The sequence below is a fragment of the Thermobia domestica genome, chromosome 10 (assembly GCF_964235325.1).
Source record: "Thermobia domestica chromosome 10, izTheDome1.hap1.1, whole genome shotgun sequence".
NCBI lineage: Eukaryota > Metazoa > Arthropoda > Insecta > Zygentoma > Lepismatidae > Thermobia > Thermobia domestica.
In genome coordinates this window covers 216,975,773-216,992,764 of record NC_137463.1, presented here as the reverse complement: position 1 = coordinate 216,992,764, position 16,992 = coordinate 216,975,773, and the positions used below count along the sequence as shown (strand labels likewise).

The following is a 16,992-nucleotide window of genomic DNA, read 5'->3' as shown; positions in this document are numbered from 1 at the left end:
AAACTATGCAAATTTAATATCAATATTTTCTCCCATAAAATTTGATCCTGGAACAGGAGAGAGCAAAATCAAAATGATATGTAATAGACGCTATGATGGACAATTGGCAATTTTAAGCTCCTCCGTGGCTAAGCGGTTAGCGTAGCGCCTTTAGCGTGGGGGACCCGTGTTCGATTCCCGGCGGGAGCTCATGAAGTTCGGATTCCACGTTAATCAGTAGGTTCACGTCTCGCTGCTGAACGGGACGTTAAACTCAAACTCAACTCAACTCAACAATTGGCAATTTTGGAGGGGAAGATTTCGCCCCCCAGGAAGCATGCCTAAAACCACTGTTCATTACAGAAACCTAAGTAGTAGATCTAAGGCTTGCGGTTGCAATACAGAGATGAGGTCAGAGATAGAACATGTTTTTCGGAAGCTGATTCGTGAACGCAAAGTTTCCCGCTGACTCTTAAAATTATTACTCCAGAGCAGGGAGTTGCACGCGAGCAGCAAAATTTTGCTTATACGTGCAACACCGAGCTTCTGTGCTTGTGTGTGTAAAGTAACCGGTATTGAACTCAGCGTTTCAAACCAACTGACAGTAAAGTGTGTGTATAGTCGTACAGAGTTTCAGTGCAGATAGCTGAGTACAGGATGTGTCACCTCATCTACTTATCTTCGTGTAAGACAAACAACCAAGCAAACAAGACCTATTCCAAGATATTTACATATGTGTGCAATGGTTGATCAAGGGATATATATAGAAAAAAAAGAGAGAAATTTGGAAACCCTAACAGTCACTAAGAAGTCAAATATTTTACAGCAGTATGTAGTGATAGTGGATTGTGTCTGTTGTATAATGAATCCATCATACTAAAAGACATTATAAATCTAAGCATGTGGGCAAATATGATACACTGGTTGACGAAGAACGTCAGAAGATTTTGAAAGACCTTAAGATAAATAAAGAAGTGTGTTATATTGATAGTTCAAAGTTATGTTATCAAAATAGTTAACACTCGGATCAGTGAAAACTATTAATATTTATTTTTATTAATATAACTATTAATGACAATAACACATCTATAATTTAATATTAATATTAAAACAAAGTTCTAGCACAGTGCTTCTTAGAAGTAGCATCTAAGCAGTATTGTAATTTAGGTGGAGGGACAGGGGGAATTTTCCCTAATTTAAGCTCCAAACCACTAGAGTGGGAGTCACTTCAAGATAAACATCATATGGTACGATACGAACATGAATGTATAAATGAAGCATAAGATCACTATTCATATATAAAGTATATTTCAGTAAAATGTTTAGCATTAGAACCCCAAGAAATAATGTATGTTCGTTAAGGCTTCAAGTTGTATCGAACATTGTCATCTCAATTTAATTTGTGAACCATGAAATTGGCCCCTCATACTATTTCCAAATAAATAAAAATAACATATGATGCTGTTACTGTCCCATCATCTAAACAAAATAAATTTTCTAAAATAAAACATAAATGAAATCTGGGCCCAGTAAGTGGTTACCCTAGAAGTAATTTCTAAAATGCTTATTAAGGTTTTAAATTCTACGAGTTCCAAATCACACATTTTCACTGGAAGGAAACTTTATATTATTCTTACGGGGACCAAAATATTAATGGTTGCCCCGCCTACACAGAAAATTCAAAGTACGATGCCCCATATGAGGCGTACGGGTAGTAAGAGCGAACTTTATCATCTGGCAAAGACAGAATATAAAATTTCAAACCTTTAAAGTTTTTATAAAATTCTTAAAACTTAATATAACAATTTCATACATCAATATTTGATTGACAACCCTGTATTGTGATTTAAGTAATTTCTCCTGGAAAAATACTGGGAACTTAGTTCATTTTGGGCTGAATTCTTTCTGGACTATTTTCTCAAACACGAGCCAATTGGTTTTATTCATAGTTCATAAATACATATTTTATTAATAGCCTGAGCATATGGTATAATTCTTTTGTCCTGGAAGATACACAAGAGAGTTTACTCCTGGGAGTGAGTTTTTTTTTCCTGGACAATTTCATAGAAAGGTATCAGACGAGTTAGTTCACATTCCACAAAAAATGTTTAATTAATCCTACAATACGGGATAAGTCATGAAATGTTCCAGAAGAGATAGTTTACTCTTGGAATGAGTTTAAAATTTCATTCATTCATGTTTCTTATATTTAAAGAAGACATAAACAGTGATAGAAACAGTGAGAGTTATCTTCTATTTTCCGCAGTGCACCTCTACATGCACTGTCAAGTTTACAAAATGATAATCATAACACAACACAAACCTAGAGATATAAATAAGTTTATAATAAAGTTGAAAGGGGATAGAGAGCAAAAAGAAAAGAAGGAAATGTAATTACAAGTATTACACAAAACGTGATAGTGTGAACAATTTATAGACATACTTTCTGACTCATTATGCAATAATGCTCTTAAGCAATAAAAGTTATCGGCAATCTACTAACACTTTCTCGTTAGTATTATTTTAAAATCAATTCTATCCATCGCTCTTACTATTAAAGATCTTACTAAGTGATAACTCTTTTCTAGATTCATTATGTAAAAATATGATTGTTTCGTCAATAACGTTAACTCCTCACTGCTAGAGCAGTTGAAAGTGGTGCCATCATACTAGAATTAGCATCATACGTTGAGTTAAAACCGTTTAGAGGGCGTAGCTATGTCATTTGCCCAGAGTGTATACCGGACAAAAACTGAGCACTCAAACACAAAAAAGATTTACCAAATCCTGTTTCAGAGGAATATATATATATATTGAAACCAAAACTTGAACTAGCTTTTCCAAATTGAGGTTTCAATACAGCTTCACTCGTTACTGATTCCAGATAAAAGAAAGTGCTCCTCGCTGAATACTACGTACTGTTTACTATTTCCGATTTCACTTGAAGAATTGATTGGTTGATTAGAGTTGAGCTCCTCATTCAGCACGGAGGCTGTACAAGACGTGGACCTACAACTTAAAGCGGGACATGAGCCACGTGAGTTGTCCCTGGGAATAGAACTCCGATTTCCCACGGCAAGTGGAACAAAAAAAATAGTTCGGGGATTAAATTTATTCTTGTGATTCCGAACCCATATCAGAAAACCGTTATTCGGCCCCTATTACCGTTTTCTAAATTTATACTTGTGGTTCTGAATCCATGTCAAAAGCCCGTTAATTGTTCCTTATTACCGTTTTGAAACTTTATTCTTCTGATTCTGAATCAATATTTAAAATTCCTTAATCGTCTCCTATTTCCATTTTTGCTGTATGGAATCATTATTGAAACCGTAAGCACGAGTAGTAATAGATTTCTTCCACTTCGATTGCAATATAAGAAGAAAGTTAGAGATGAAAAATATTTTGTGGTATTGAATCCATATCAGAAAACTGACTCGTAATATCAATTACGGCATTTTCACTACAATAATGGATGTTGAAACTGGAAATCGTAGATTTGCATCACTTCCGGTTTTAATAGACGGGAAAAGAGTGACATGAAACTTATTCTTGGAAACTGATTCTATATCAGAGATACATTTCTCACTATTTCCTACGTTTCTGCTCTAAGATCAATATTGAAACCGGAAGCGGAAGTAAATATCTACTACTTCCGGTTGCTATAGAAAGTTAAAAGTCGGAGATGGGATCTATTCTCTCATTACCATACATATTGTAAGGATCCCCACATCACGACAAAAGCACATGTCAACACAACACGTGCTATTTATTGTAAACAGCCTAGCAGACAAGCCGACACGAAAGTCACCGAGGAACGCCGAAAGAAGACGGATCTCACGGATGGACCCGAAGAGGACAGATAAAAACCCGACCATCGAGGGATTCAGCATCAGTCGAGCAACTGATCAAATAACCCACACCAGCTCTCAGGTCGCACTGGACTAGGGGTACACCGAGGTGGCATCCTTACCCGAGGTTGCATTGGACTAGAGATCCTTACTACAACCAAGCCTTGCAAAGCTGCCTTGAGCTGAGGGGGGCTATCCTTAAAGACTCACCAGAACCAGCAGGTGCCTTGGAGAATGCCTTGAGAGAAGGGGCACCGTGCAAAACAACTATTTTCTCTTATCTGGTCAGTAACAAGATAGACACTATTTTAGTCTCTGTAATCAAATACATCTGTATTTAACAAATTTTATAATAAATTGGTGAAGGGGATAAATATCGCTCTATTATTGACTGTACCAAATCATTACAATATAAAACAAACTGAAACTCGCTACCTACTACAGTCTCGACTATTCTGAACATTTCTACAAAACTAAAATAGGGGAAGATAGGGTAATAAGAGACAAAATAGCTGGTAGTTTGGTTTCTCATCAGAAAAACCGAAAAAAAATTCTACAGCTTACTGTATATTTCTGTGTACAAGCCTAAAAAATAATTGTTTTTAGGGAACAACTTTACCTTCTTTTCTGCCTTTCAAAAATTGTCTATCAAAAACTTTAGATATCTAAAGTCAGTCTTTTTCGTGAAGACTTTTGTTTACAACTTAGTTATAAATGTTTCTAAAAATTTGGTTGCATAAATTTGTACAGCATTAGTGATACTTCATAGTAGAATTATTCCTGTTTTTCTCTGATACATAAGCTTGCCAGAAAATGTGTCTCTCTTATTAGCCCATTTTTTGTTTTGTCGGGATGATAAGAGACAGTCATTTGCTCTTTCCATTTTCACTAACTGAAGATTAAAATTCAACTGGCCTCCTCATGATGATATTCAGAAAGTGAATAAAATCTTTTATGGTCCTGTAATTTTATTAGGAAATGATCCATTCAGTTTTAAAAGAGCAGAACTTGTAAATATTAAGAAGATGTTTTATTCTGTTAAAAAGAGAGAACGTTTGGTTTAAAAAGTTTTGGTCTAGGCCTATTTTCTGTTGCAGGGCTTAAAGTTTTATTTCATTATTGTTGAAAGTATTCACGTAGGCTATTTTTCATTTTGGTATAGCCTATTTAATTTTGTATAGCCTACCGTGTAAGAAGTCACTGTAGCATAAAGAGTTGTTTTACGATGTAGGCCTTACCTTTTTAATAAAAAAAAAAGAGTTTATATGACTACAATGTATAATTTTGTCATTCCAAAATGTTCAGAATGAGTAAAAAACTTCATAAATTATGAAAGGGTGTAATTTGTATAGTTTGTAATTAAAAGCATTCAACTTTCAAGTATGACTTTCACTAACCTTTATTTTCACATGGCAATTGACAGAAAAGTAACCAGAACAAAAACATGTAAAAAGGTAGAGCAATAGAATACGTCTTAAGGTATATCCTTTATCCCTTATAATCCTATTTAAGAACAAGGTACGGCGTGAAAGAAATCTGGCTAGCATCTCTTATTATCCCATACGGGGTAATAAGAGACTAACTAACTAACTAACTCTATGCCCTATGGAACCCGGAGGTTCAATGCCGCGTTCAGAAAAGCTCTCCACTGATTTCTATCCTTAGCTAACTGCATCCAGTTTCTACTTTGTATTCCAATCTCTGCGAGATCCATCTTAATATTGTCCTCCCATCTGCGTCTAGGTCTTCCTAATGGTCGTTTTCCGATTGGTCTTCCAGTCAAGACTTTGAAAGCGTTTCTACTTTCTTCCATTCTAGCTACATGACCCGCCCACCTAAGCCTCCTAGACTTGACGACCCTAACAATGTTGGATAAACCATATAAATTATGTACTTCCTCGTTATGAAGTTTCCGCCATTCCCCATTCCCGTTCCTCTTCGGTCCGAATATTCGTCTCAGGATCTTGTTCTCAAATACTTTCAGTCTAAGACAACAACTGAAATTTAAAAAAAGACATTTTTCGAGTCTCCCTTACACTGACTGGGAAGAAATAAAATAATGTTCTATTAAGTTGCCCAGTAACAAAGTATATCTACACAAAGAATCAGAAATGTGACTTGAGAACTGTTAATATTTTAAATTACTTTTGTCTCTTTTTACCCCGAGTGTCTCTTATTACTCCATCTTCCCTTATAAGTTAAAGTCAATTTATTTCTCTCGGTACACATAGGTGTGCAGTGCCGACACCTTTTTTTTTGAAAGTTTTAAAATTGAAATGCCCCTAGACATTGTTTTAAATAATGTATATATATTTTATATTCTGCAAATAGGTGCATTGCTATATCTTCTAGAGTGCTTATCTCTGGTGTGCGGAGTCCCTGATTTGAACCCCCGCCAAGTAAGTTTGTGGTGGAAACATCATGTCCGTGGATTTTTAACTACTCTCTTTTCCTTCCACATTCTCATTCCACCAATTCTTCCAGCATCATTAACTTGTTTTAATCATCGTCTCTCTTAGTCTCAAAGGCGTAATCGGCGGATGTTAAACTGAAAGATAACATTTCGTTTCAATATACCTTGTATTGAGAACATGGCAAATGATATGAAAAATAAAGCTACGCCGTAGGAAATGCCAAAGATTCGGACTTTGGTGTAACAACTGCAACGATAACGTTTGTGTATATTTAGTTTTAATGCAACAAGGATAATAGTTCGATACCCTGTGATAACAAATGTTGCGGGCAGACTTGTTTGAACTTGATTTCTTTATGTTGTTAAAATTATAATAAGTGAGGAAGCCATAGTTAATAGAAGTGTCTTTTTAATTTCTGCGAAATGAATGATAAGTATTAAGAAAATACAAAATTTAAAAGGATAAAAATAATTTAATTTATGGAAATAATTATCTTGGTAAGGTTCAGTGGTAATTAAAGAAATTTTAAACCAACTGGAACTATATATTATATGTATGTGTATGTGTGTTACATAACGTATTTACAACGAGTAACAGAATGTTTTTCTCTTCTTTTCTTACTTTTTATGTCTTTTTTCTGAAAAAAAAAACGAAAAAGAAACATTGCTTAACGTTAATTAAAATGTTTGAGATTACTTTATGTTGTAGATAAATAAAAGGATTATACCAACATTTTAAACATTAAATCTGAAAGTCTTAAACATAATATAAGACTATATTATTGCCACAGCTAAATTAGCATGATATTATCAGTATGGACAGGAATAATGTTTGATATTAACATAACATAACTTCCCGAGAGTTGGAAAAGTTAGTAGGAAAGAGAGAGTTTCAAAATATTATAAGAAAAGCAGAGAGTACAAAATCAGTAAGTTTTTTTTTTTTTTTTTTTTTTTTTAGGAAATTATATGTTCTCTTTACACTAGCCATTTTAAGCTCTGTGACGTCACAGTTTCTTGACAAAATTACCCGCAAAAGAGAAGAAGCATACAGGAGACTTGGTGTTGAGAAAGAACGATTGGTTTCAGGGAAACAAAAACACCAATAGCATAGTTGATGTTTTTTCAGGCATACGAATCGATGGCTACGCAGGAAACTTGGTGTTTAGAACAAACGTTGGTGACAGGCAAACAAAAATACCGATAGCATAATTGATGGTTTTCAGGCATATACTCTGGAATCGATGGTTACTCAGGATACTTGGTGTTGAAAAAGAACAGTTGGTGTTAGGCAAACAAAAACATCGAAAGCGAGCTCCTTCGTGGCTAAGCGGTTAGAGTACGCGCCTTTGGCGTGGGGGACCCGTTTTCGATTCCCGGTGGGAGCTCATGTGGTTCGGATTCCACGTTAATCAGTAGGTTCCGTCTCATATAGCCTCGCTGCTGAAAGGGACGTTAAACTCAAAATCAACTCAACTCAAAAACATCGCAAGCATAGTTGATGATTTTTTAGGTATAGTACTCTGGAATCGATTGCTACTCAAGAGACTTGGTGTTGAAAATGAACGGGTGGTGACAAGCAAACAAAAACATCGATAGCATAATTGATGGTTTAGAAGGCACGGTACTCTGGAATCTATGGCTACACGTGGGGCTAGATGTTGAGGAAAAACGGTAGATGACAGGCAAGCAAAAACATCGATAGCATTGTTGATGGTTTTACAGGCTTAGCACTCTGGGATCGATGACAACGTGTACACTGCCAACACTTGCGTATGAGAGGCCCCTACTTCATCCCCTTCCTTTTTCTTATGGTACTTTCTGATTTAAAATCCTCCTCCTTCATCATACTTTGGCCGGTTGGGAATGGTAGCGGTAAAAAAATAGGCATATGTTTCTTCAATGAAACTATATAAGTGGAATACCAACCTGGCGAACAGACAGAATGATATTGAGTATGTGATGAGTATGGCTTTGATATAAGTATGTGAAAATAATTCAACGATTCTTTGCCATATCTTCTTAAACTCTTGAATTTTTCCACTGGCACTCTCTCCATCATTACTTGTTTCTGGGGCGTTATTCAAAGAGTGATCAATTCGTAACTTCTTCACCTACAATACAAGGAAAGAAATGAAAAAAGAAAGGGAAAGCTTAACTAATATTGTTAATAACCTACATTTTATTTTACATTTGTAGGCCCTATGCAGAGTCGTTATGAAACATGATTAGTACCATACTAAAGAGTTCGACTAACATATATTTCCTGCAGTAGTCAGGTTTTTAGTATAACGTTAATCATATGTGAAAACGACTCTGCATAAGGCGGTGTATATTTATTTTTATTTAATAACGTTTTAGAGACCCATGTTCAGGGAAACCCCTTGTTGCTATCCACTACCGTTTCTGTTCCGTGATGATCAAAAATGTATCCTCGTTAGTGATGCTCTCTAGAGGCAATTTCGAGCAGTCTCGTCTCGGAAAGGTGTCGTCAAAGTGCTTTCTCGTCTCGAAAACTGTCTTTTGTTATTGGAATGCATTTTTCTTGTCCCGTGTCTCATCAAGAAAATCCTGTGTCATCACGTCTCGTGGCCAACACTAACCTCCATTAAGCTCTTCAATATGGCACTAGTACGACGACAGTACATATTATGGATAACGAGATGTAACCAAACATCATCATTGACTCTTACATTTTAATTTCTTTTTAACTAAATTATTGTATAAAGACAAGGCATATGTCAGTTGATAGATCATATCAAACTGAACAAGTTAAGTTGCTTGATGGTAAATTAACAGTTTTCAATGTGCAGTTTTTAAGAAAATCTTTAAAACAGAATTCAGTTTCGTTTCAGAGCGTAACACTACAGTAGACTTCCAGAGTATGTGAATTCAATACGGGTCGTTCCATACGAAGTGGTCCAGAGGTGGTTGCTCGACCATCTCCGAAAATTCTAAAAATTTGAGTGTGACGAACCTTGTGTATGAGAAAGTCAATAACATCATTTACGTTGTCGTATGTACGAATGTTCCTGAATGACGGCCATCTTTGTTGCAGGTTGCAGAAGTCTGCTTCTTAATATATCTTTTGCTCTGACATTTTTTGATAGATAGACAAACGGCCGGATAGATGGATATAGTATTTCTATTAGTCCTGCGACACTTCTGTATAACATTAGTTTGGAAGTCTAAGAAACGAACTTTTGCGTTTTTATGAAGCATGTCGGTTGTTACCAATAATAATTAACATTTTTTTTATTTTGCTGGAATAAATTTACTATTTTTGAGGATATGTATAAGTAACAAAATGCAGTGTTGACTAGCAGATTATATTTCCCCTTTTTCTCTGTAATAATGATTTACATATTCTTGACATCATTACTACAGATAAAAAAAATATATAATTATGTATTGATACTCGTATAAATAAGTATTTTGAACTTTATGTAAATTTCATGCATTTGTCAAAATGTGAGGAAGGTTACGTCGGATGATATAAGTGTGAATGAGGTACAAATGATTGAACAGTATTGATATAACATAATTATAATGATCTCCCATTGCGGATATATGGTCAGCACACGTGATTTCGGTGCGAGAAATCGGGTTCCATTCTAGGAGGACCGGCTTTCATGCTAAGCTTTCATAAGATAACCCTCTTTTATAGGGTTTAATTCCAAACTAATCTACCAATACAAACGTAAAATTCAGAAGATTTGATTGAGTAGGGGGTTAATGGGGACGTCAGCAACGAGGCTATATGTCCCCGTCACGATGAATTAGGTTGCTCAGGACTGCACTATTAAAAATGAAAATAATTAAAACCTAGAGTGTTCACAAAGACAAAAGTGCTGCTAAAAAATAATAAAAACAAACCAAAGCTAAATAAGATAAAATAATAAATAAGATAAAAAAGATAACAATAACAATATATAGAAAAACAACACTAAAAACTGGAGAAAAGATAAAAATGTAGCAGCAATAAAAAAAATATACAAGCTAAAACTGCTCAGAGAACGTGAGCAACACCAATGGCAGATACGAACTTAAGTGCCCGGCTAACAATATCACTATTATCCCCCAATGCACGGGCAAGTAAACAAGGCAGTCCAAATCGTTCTCTGAGTTCCGAGTATTCAGGACATTCAACAAGAATGTGCTGAATACTCAGAGGGACAATACACTCTTACGGACGGTTCACGTGACATAATAAATAGCTATGTGTGAGATGAGAGTGTCCGATACGCAGACGCGCCAGGAGCACTTCATCTCGACGACAGGACCAAAAGGACGTACGCCACTCTCCAAGTACCGGCTTAACCGCGTGTAATTTATTCTCAAGGGCCTGGTCCCAATCAGCTTGCCAGTGAGAGCGCATCAAAGAATGGAAATGATTCTGAAGGTCGGAGCAAGGAAGGCTATGCTCCAGTGCAACCCCAGCTAAGGCGGCATTCTTGGCAGCTGCGTCAGCACGTTCGTTTCCCCGGATGCCAACATGACCAGGCACCCAGCAGACAACGACTACACAACCCTGCAGCTGCAACTGATGGCATCTCACAAGAATGTCCTGAGTGAGAGAGTGCATACTGAAGACATTCTGTAGACTCAGAACCACGCTCTGAGAATCGGTGCAAACGAGCACACGACGTAAAGAAAGTGAGAGAGCATGGTCCAAGGCAAGCTTAAGTGCAATTAGTTCAGCTGTAAACACGGAACACAGGCGATGCAAATGGAATTCAGAGCTGCCCTCGTCAGTGACAAAGGCACAGCCTACAGAATCACCATCCTTAGAACCGTCCGTATAGAACACACGAAAATCGGGGTACTGATCTAACAGTGCGGCAAACATCTGCTGGTACACATGGGAACTAGTAGCTTGTTTCGAATGCAGAGACAAACTGGTATCATAGCGAGGTATACGAAGCAGCCATGGTGGAATATCACAAAACCGAACCAAAGAAAGAGAGGGCCACACGAAATCATCAGCGACGAAACTCTCACACGCCCGGATGTACCATGGACGTGTAGAACGAGGACGTGCAGCATAGCGCTCGTAATTCCGACCACCACGGACACGTGGTCTACAAGGATGGTCTGGAATACAGCGCACATGTGCAGAATAATTAAGAAGGAGCCTCCTGCGACGATACGCTAAGGAAGGTTCATTGGCTTCAACGTACAGGCTGGCAACAGAACTGGTACGATAGGCGCCAGTAGCAATCCGAATACCCAGGTGATGCACTGTATCAAGTTGGCGCAACAAGGAATCACGAGCAGAGCCATAGGCAATACAGCCGTAGTCTAACTTGGACCGAATTAGACTACGGTACAAGCGAAGCAGAACAGTACGATCAGCACCCCATGCACGGTGGGAAACGACACGAAGGAGATTCAGAGCTCTAAGACAAGTATACTTAAGATTACGAATATATGGTGCCCACGACAAGCGACGGTCAAAGACCAGACCCAAGAAACGGACTGTATCAACGAAGGACAAGCGGGTGCCACCGAGATACAAGTCCGGGTCAACAATGCAAGTACGCTGACGGCAGAAGTGAACACATTGGGATTTCTCGGTGGAAAAGCGAAATCCTGTCTCATTCGACCAGCGAACAAGACGATTGAGAGTCAATTGAAGCTGTCGAGTAATGCCGCGAAGGTGGGGGGAGCGACAGAAGATTACAAGGTCGTCAACATAAAGCAGACCAGACACAGGAGCCTGGATCTGCGAAACAACACTGTTGACGGCAACAGCAAACAACGTGATACTAAGGACACTGCCTTGTGGAACACCATTGTCTTGCACAAACCGCTCTGAGAGACTAGATCCCACACGCACTCGAAAATGTCGCTCATGAAGGAAATTACTAATAAATTCTGCCATATGGCCACGAAGACCCCAGTCATGTAATTGCCTTAAGATTCCGTAACGCCATGTAGTGTCATACGCCTTTTCTAAATCAAAAATATAGCTACAAGATGTTCGCCGCGGAGAAAGGGTAAAATTCAGAAGAGTTGTATACTTACTGGATATGTTTCCTTTTTCTTGCCAGTATTCACTGCATACATTTTCTGTAATACCACGATGGCTTCTGATGTATTACCATTATTTAGAAGAAATAGTGGAGTATTGGGGAAGAACATTAAGATAATACTAAGACACAGACTCGGAATACCGCACAGGAAGACAAATACTCTCCACGATGACACATGAAGGCCTAATGTTTGAGTTATCCAGCGTTGGCGTGGAATTATGGACCATGCCAATCCTGTGCTTTACAAGAAAATACTTCGATGTAGTTAATTAAATATAATACTTTAGCTTAAATAAAATACATACTCAATATAAATATTAAACGTAGGAGATAGTTAATGTTATTTCACTCTGCCGATCTATATAATTTATTATAGGAAATTGTCGTATCTGGTACGACGAAGAGACTTGTCATGAAAATTAAAGAAATATTTGCTTTGGGAATCATTTGACGCAAAAATTCAAAAATTGGTATGTGGTTGATTATTATTCCCACCAGTTATTGCTCCTAATTCTTCGGTTCACTATACACTAGGGGTTAAAGTCATGTTTCATAAAATATGTAAATCTTTACTTGTCCTAATAATATGCAGCGAAACATGTTCAAGTTCGCTATTATCATCATAAGTTGAAGCAATTCAGTTCAAATTGCAATTAAATTGTAACAATATATTACTCTGGAATACATTAATAGCAATGTTCAAATCTAAATATATTGCGACCCTTGCCGTGTTTTAAAATAATTACATTTACAGAATCCAGTTTTTAAGATGCGATTTCATAAAATTACATGCATGCTAGCACCATGTGCTGACATTAGGATCACAACCATCTATTAGCTTGATGGTATTATTAGGAATTACCATTACTTACGGACTGATGTGTTGTATTATAAACTATATTATAATTATTAGACTCACTCACTGTTATTAAGGTGTCCTAAAACCTTAAAAGAAATGCTTAAAGATACCTATATTTATGATAAAAGTAGGGTCATTAATATTTATGTTGTTTTTATCCAGTTTTATCTACAAGAAAATGTGGAAACATAATCATAAACAGAGCAAAAACAAAAATTGGCCTAAAATATTTGAAAACACTGAAAGAAAACAAAAAGAAAACAAAATCCTCCTATGGTTTAATTAATTCCTTGTTACAAATTCTTATGCTCAAGTTACATGATAGATTGGTTTCTGATGAGACATCTAGTTTAAGAAGATCGAGATCTATTTACGAGAACTTCAAACCACGGTGCAACTAAGTGCTGAAGTTAGCCATTATGAAAGGGACCTCACACAAAATAGATCATTGTCTCATCTTCAAGAAAGCTAGATCTTGGAACACACCTACAGCTAATAGCTTTTCTGAAATGAAAGTAACACCCTAGCGTTTTCAAAATTTTATGAATGTAATTGAGGTACAGTAAAAAAAATTCAACACTGTTCCTCTTGTAACGTTAAATGAGTATTAGAGAAGCGTTAAAATTATAATTGCATAAATCTAGGTGTGTAAAACAACAAAAGAGGCCGTGTTGGCTCAGTGGTAGAGCGTTCACCTCTGGTATTTGGGGTCCCTGGTTCGATCCCAGCTCGCGCCAAGCTACTTTGTGGTGGACAAACACCATGTGCGTGGGTTTCCTCGAAATTCTTCCGTTTCTTCCCACTTTCTTCATTACACCATTTTCATTCATTTCTCATCATCTCTGTCTCCTTTAGCCTAGCCAGCATAATCTTGGGACGTAAAACTGAAAGAATTTTTAAAACAATAAAAAATAATTACTTAAATTATATTTCAAGTTATATAGAGTTAGATAATTAATACATAGAAAAATACGAAGAATAGCAACTAACTCTTTTATACAAAAGCTGAGTCATAAGTCTTGCAATATTCTAGTACAGAATACCCATGTATTCATTACTCGCGTTGAACTGTCTGCAGCCATGTCTCTGACAGTCCCTCGATTCCACGTTGATACCATATCTTGTTCTTGGAAGAAAAAACGTCAGTCACTGCTGTTTTTACTTTTTGCTGGTTGATGAAGCACCGTGATTTCATGAAGTGTGCCTTGGACCGAAATAGATAGCAATCAGAAGGGGCAAATTTAAGACAATATGCCAGGTGTGGCACCAGTTCCATGCATTTTATTTTTCGTTTTTTGAGCCAAGTATGGTTTTGTGTTAACCTGTTGCAGTATGTGAATTGTTATACTCCTTGCAGGCGAATCAATTACATGTAATTGCTTCATGACACGATCTTTTATTTAATTACTCTATTTAACCAACTTTTACATACATATAATTTCTGCAATAGTCTACAACGTTAAGAGGCCCCATCACGGCGAAATTAAAATACCGCTAATTTTACAGTATTTCTGTGATATATTTAAATAGATAAAAGATAATCAAAAAGTGGAACAAGACCTCCCTAGACAATATTATTTTACATGAGATACCGTTATCACCACTCACTTATCTACTTTCGATTTTCAGCCATTTAGAAACCCGGTATTTATTTTCGCGTTTCTAAATTGCTGCAAACAGAAAGCTACTATGTGACTCGTGATAACGGTACCTCATGCAAAATAATATTGTCCAGGGCGCTCTTGTTCCACATTTCGATTATATTTTATCTATTTGAAGATATCACGGAATTGCTGTAAAATTAGCAGTATTTTAATTTCGCAGTGATAAGGCCTCTTGAAATGGAGACCGACCAGGGCAAATATTTAATAGTAGTATTGAAGCATTTGCTAGTTACGTCTCAAACCTGTTGTAAGTAAACTCTTAAAATTAGTCTATTCAAACTTTTTACATTATTGATGATTTTATGTAACCTAATAGTCGTGTTTTCCTTCTACATAAATTGATTTAGTTTTTTTTAAAAAAAAACTTGAAAATAGCTTGACTTTGGTTCTCGTCAGATTCTTTCCTTGTGTTCTGTGTTAATTTCAAGTTAAAGGAACAAACGATAGTTCAAACAAAGAAATTTAACAAAAACAATTGTGTTTCTTTAAGAAGTATACTAAAGCATAATTAATCTTTATTTGCGTATCAACAAAAAAGTTTAACTAACCTGAAACAAGAATGGTTCCTAAGGACCAAAATATGTCAATGCTGCACAGAATCCTTCCTTGCTGTTCTGTTCGGTGAAACTCAGCAACATACGGAAATACAATTCCATATATTCCTGTGTATCTGAAATGACACAAATATTTTTATATTTATTATTGTTAAACTACCATTGTTTTTAGTAACAGAACACTATCATTCAAATCAACAACAGAAACAAATGATAATCTATTTTTATTAATTAAAAAATGTTGATCAAATTTAAGAATACAAGAACTAGTATGTAACCAATATAAAGAATTTGCTGTTAACGTATAAAATGAATACTTTCAACGGGAAATTCAATTAGCCTAATATTGTCAGACTGAACTTGTACCAACATGTACTGTAATTTATTTAATTTATTTACACATATTTCTGGGCGTTAAAATGCATCTATGGCCCATATGGGGGATGATATCCCTCTGCGAGCACATTATCCGGGCAAGGGGAAAGGAAGAAAGGATTGGAGAAGGAAGAAAGCGACTGGCACCTGTTTGTTAGGTACCATCCTGGTATTTGCCTGATATGAATGAGGATAAAATAAGGAACACCTTACTCAGAATTGCTGGTCTGAAAAAGCTGTTACACCTTTTCGACCGAGTGTCTCTACAGGGAATCGAAACCGAAACCAACAGATACTATAACAATTACCATTGGCCCATTGGTACAGAAACCAGGAAACGCATAGAGCTACTCTATACGTACGTGTGTCTTTCTTCTTAACTTCATTATTATATTGAAATAAAACGGCTTAGGCATCAGTCATACCCAATTACAGTGCTTATCTTTCATGTTGTAATATACGTGTATTTACAATTTCACTTTAAACCTTCTAAAATAGTCAGCATAAATGATATATTTTACTCTTCCTTTTGTAAGCCTATTGTAGGTTATACTTGTCCTCCACGTTGATGATTTACTATGTTCGTCCATACTTTTATAAGATACAAGAAATGAGTATGGGTTCACATTTAAAAATCCGGCCAACGGTAATCCGGTTCATTCAGATTTGGGGCATGGATTTCGGAACATACTTTCAAATCTACCTCATTGGCATCTCACTGTTTTCTGAAAGAGTCGTTTATGCTTTGATTGCGCTGTAGTCAGTAATCAGTTGTTCGATCTTAATTGAAGCTGCTAACAGCATTTCTGCTCATTCGTTCTCATTTCATCTTTTATTTGCTGTTGTATAGCTCCATTAGTTAAACGAAAATTCTATAGAACTGTTTTAATTAGTTGGGAGAACATTGAAATTACATTTCTTATTATTTAGTGTTTAATCTTCTCCCTTTAAGGTGCTTCACAAGTATTTATTTTCTGTAAAATATGTACAGAATATATAATCATCCAGAATTCGACCCTCCTCAGGTACGGGGCTGCCGGATCTTTTAACATTACTATGTATAGTGTATATAATAAATTTCATTTGGCATAAAGTTAGAAGGTATTGAGTGTTATCAGTCCTAATAATCTCTGTGAGATATCAAGTGAACAAATTGTATATAAGAACACTAGTTAAATTTCATAATTCATAAATATCCAATTTGCAGCAATGTAACACAAACCTTATATCACAGTGCTTGTAACTTCTTTAATATTTATGGCTTC

At 36.2% G+C, this 16,992-nt stretch overlaps 1 protein-coding gene across 2 annotated transcripts in view; it reads right to left on the bottom strand.

The window, feature by feature from the left end:
* LOC145662176 (synaptic vesicle glycoprotein 2B-like) overlaps window positions 1-16,992 on the bottom strand; it is a 55,349-nt gene that overhangs the window by 14,211 nt on the left and 24,146 nt on the right. For both annotated transcript variants that reach the window (XM_081727509.1, XM_081727508.1), the window contains exons 5-7: window positions 15,347-15,468; window positions 12,268-12,509; window positions 8,170-8,354 (exon numbers count right to left, since the gene is read on the bottom strand). In XM_081727509.1, coding sequence (XP_081583635.1) covers window positions 8,170-8,354; window positions 12,268-12,509; window positions 15,347-15,468 — 549 coding nt within the window. The remainder of the gene's footprint in view (window positions 1-8,169; window positions 8,355-12,267; window positions 12,510-15,346; window positions 15,469-16,992) is intronic.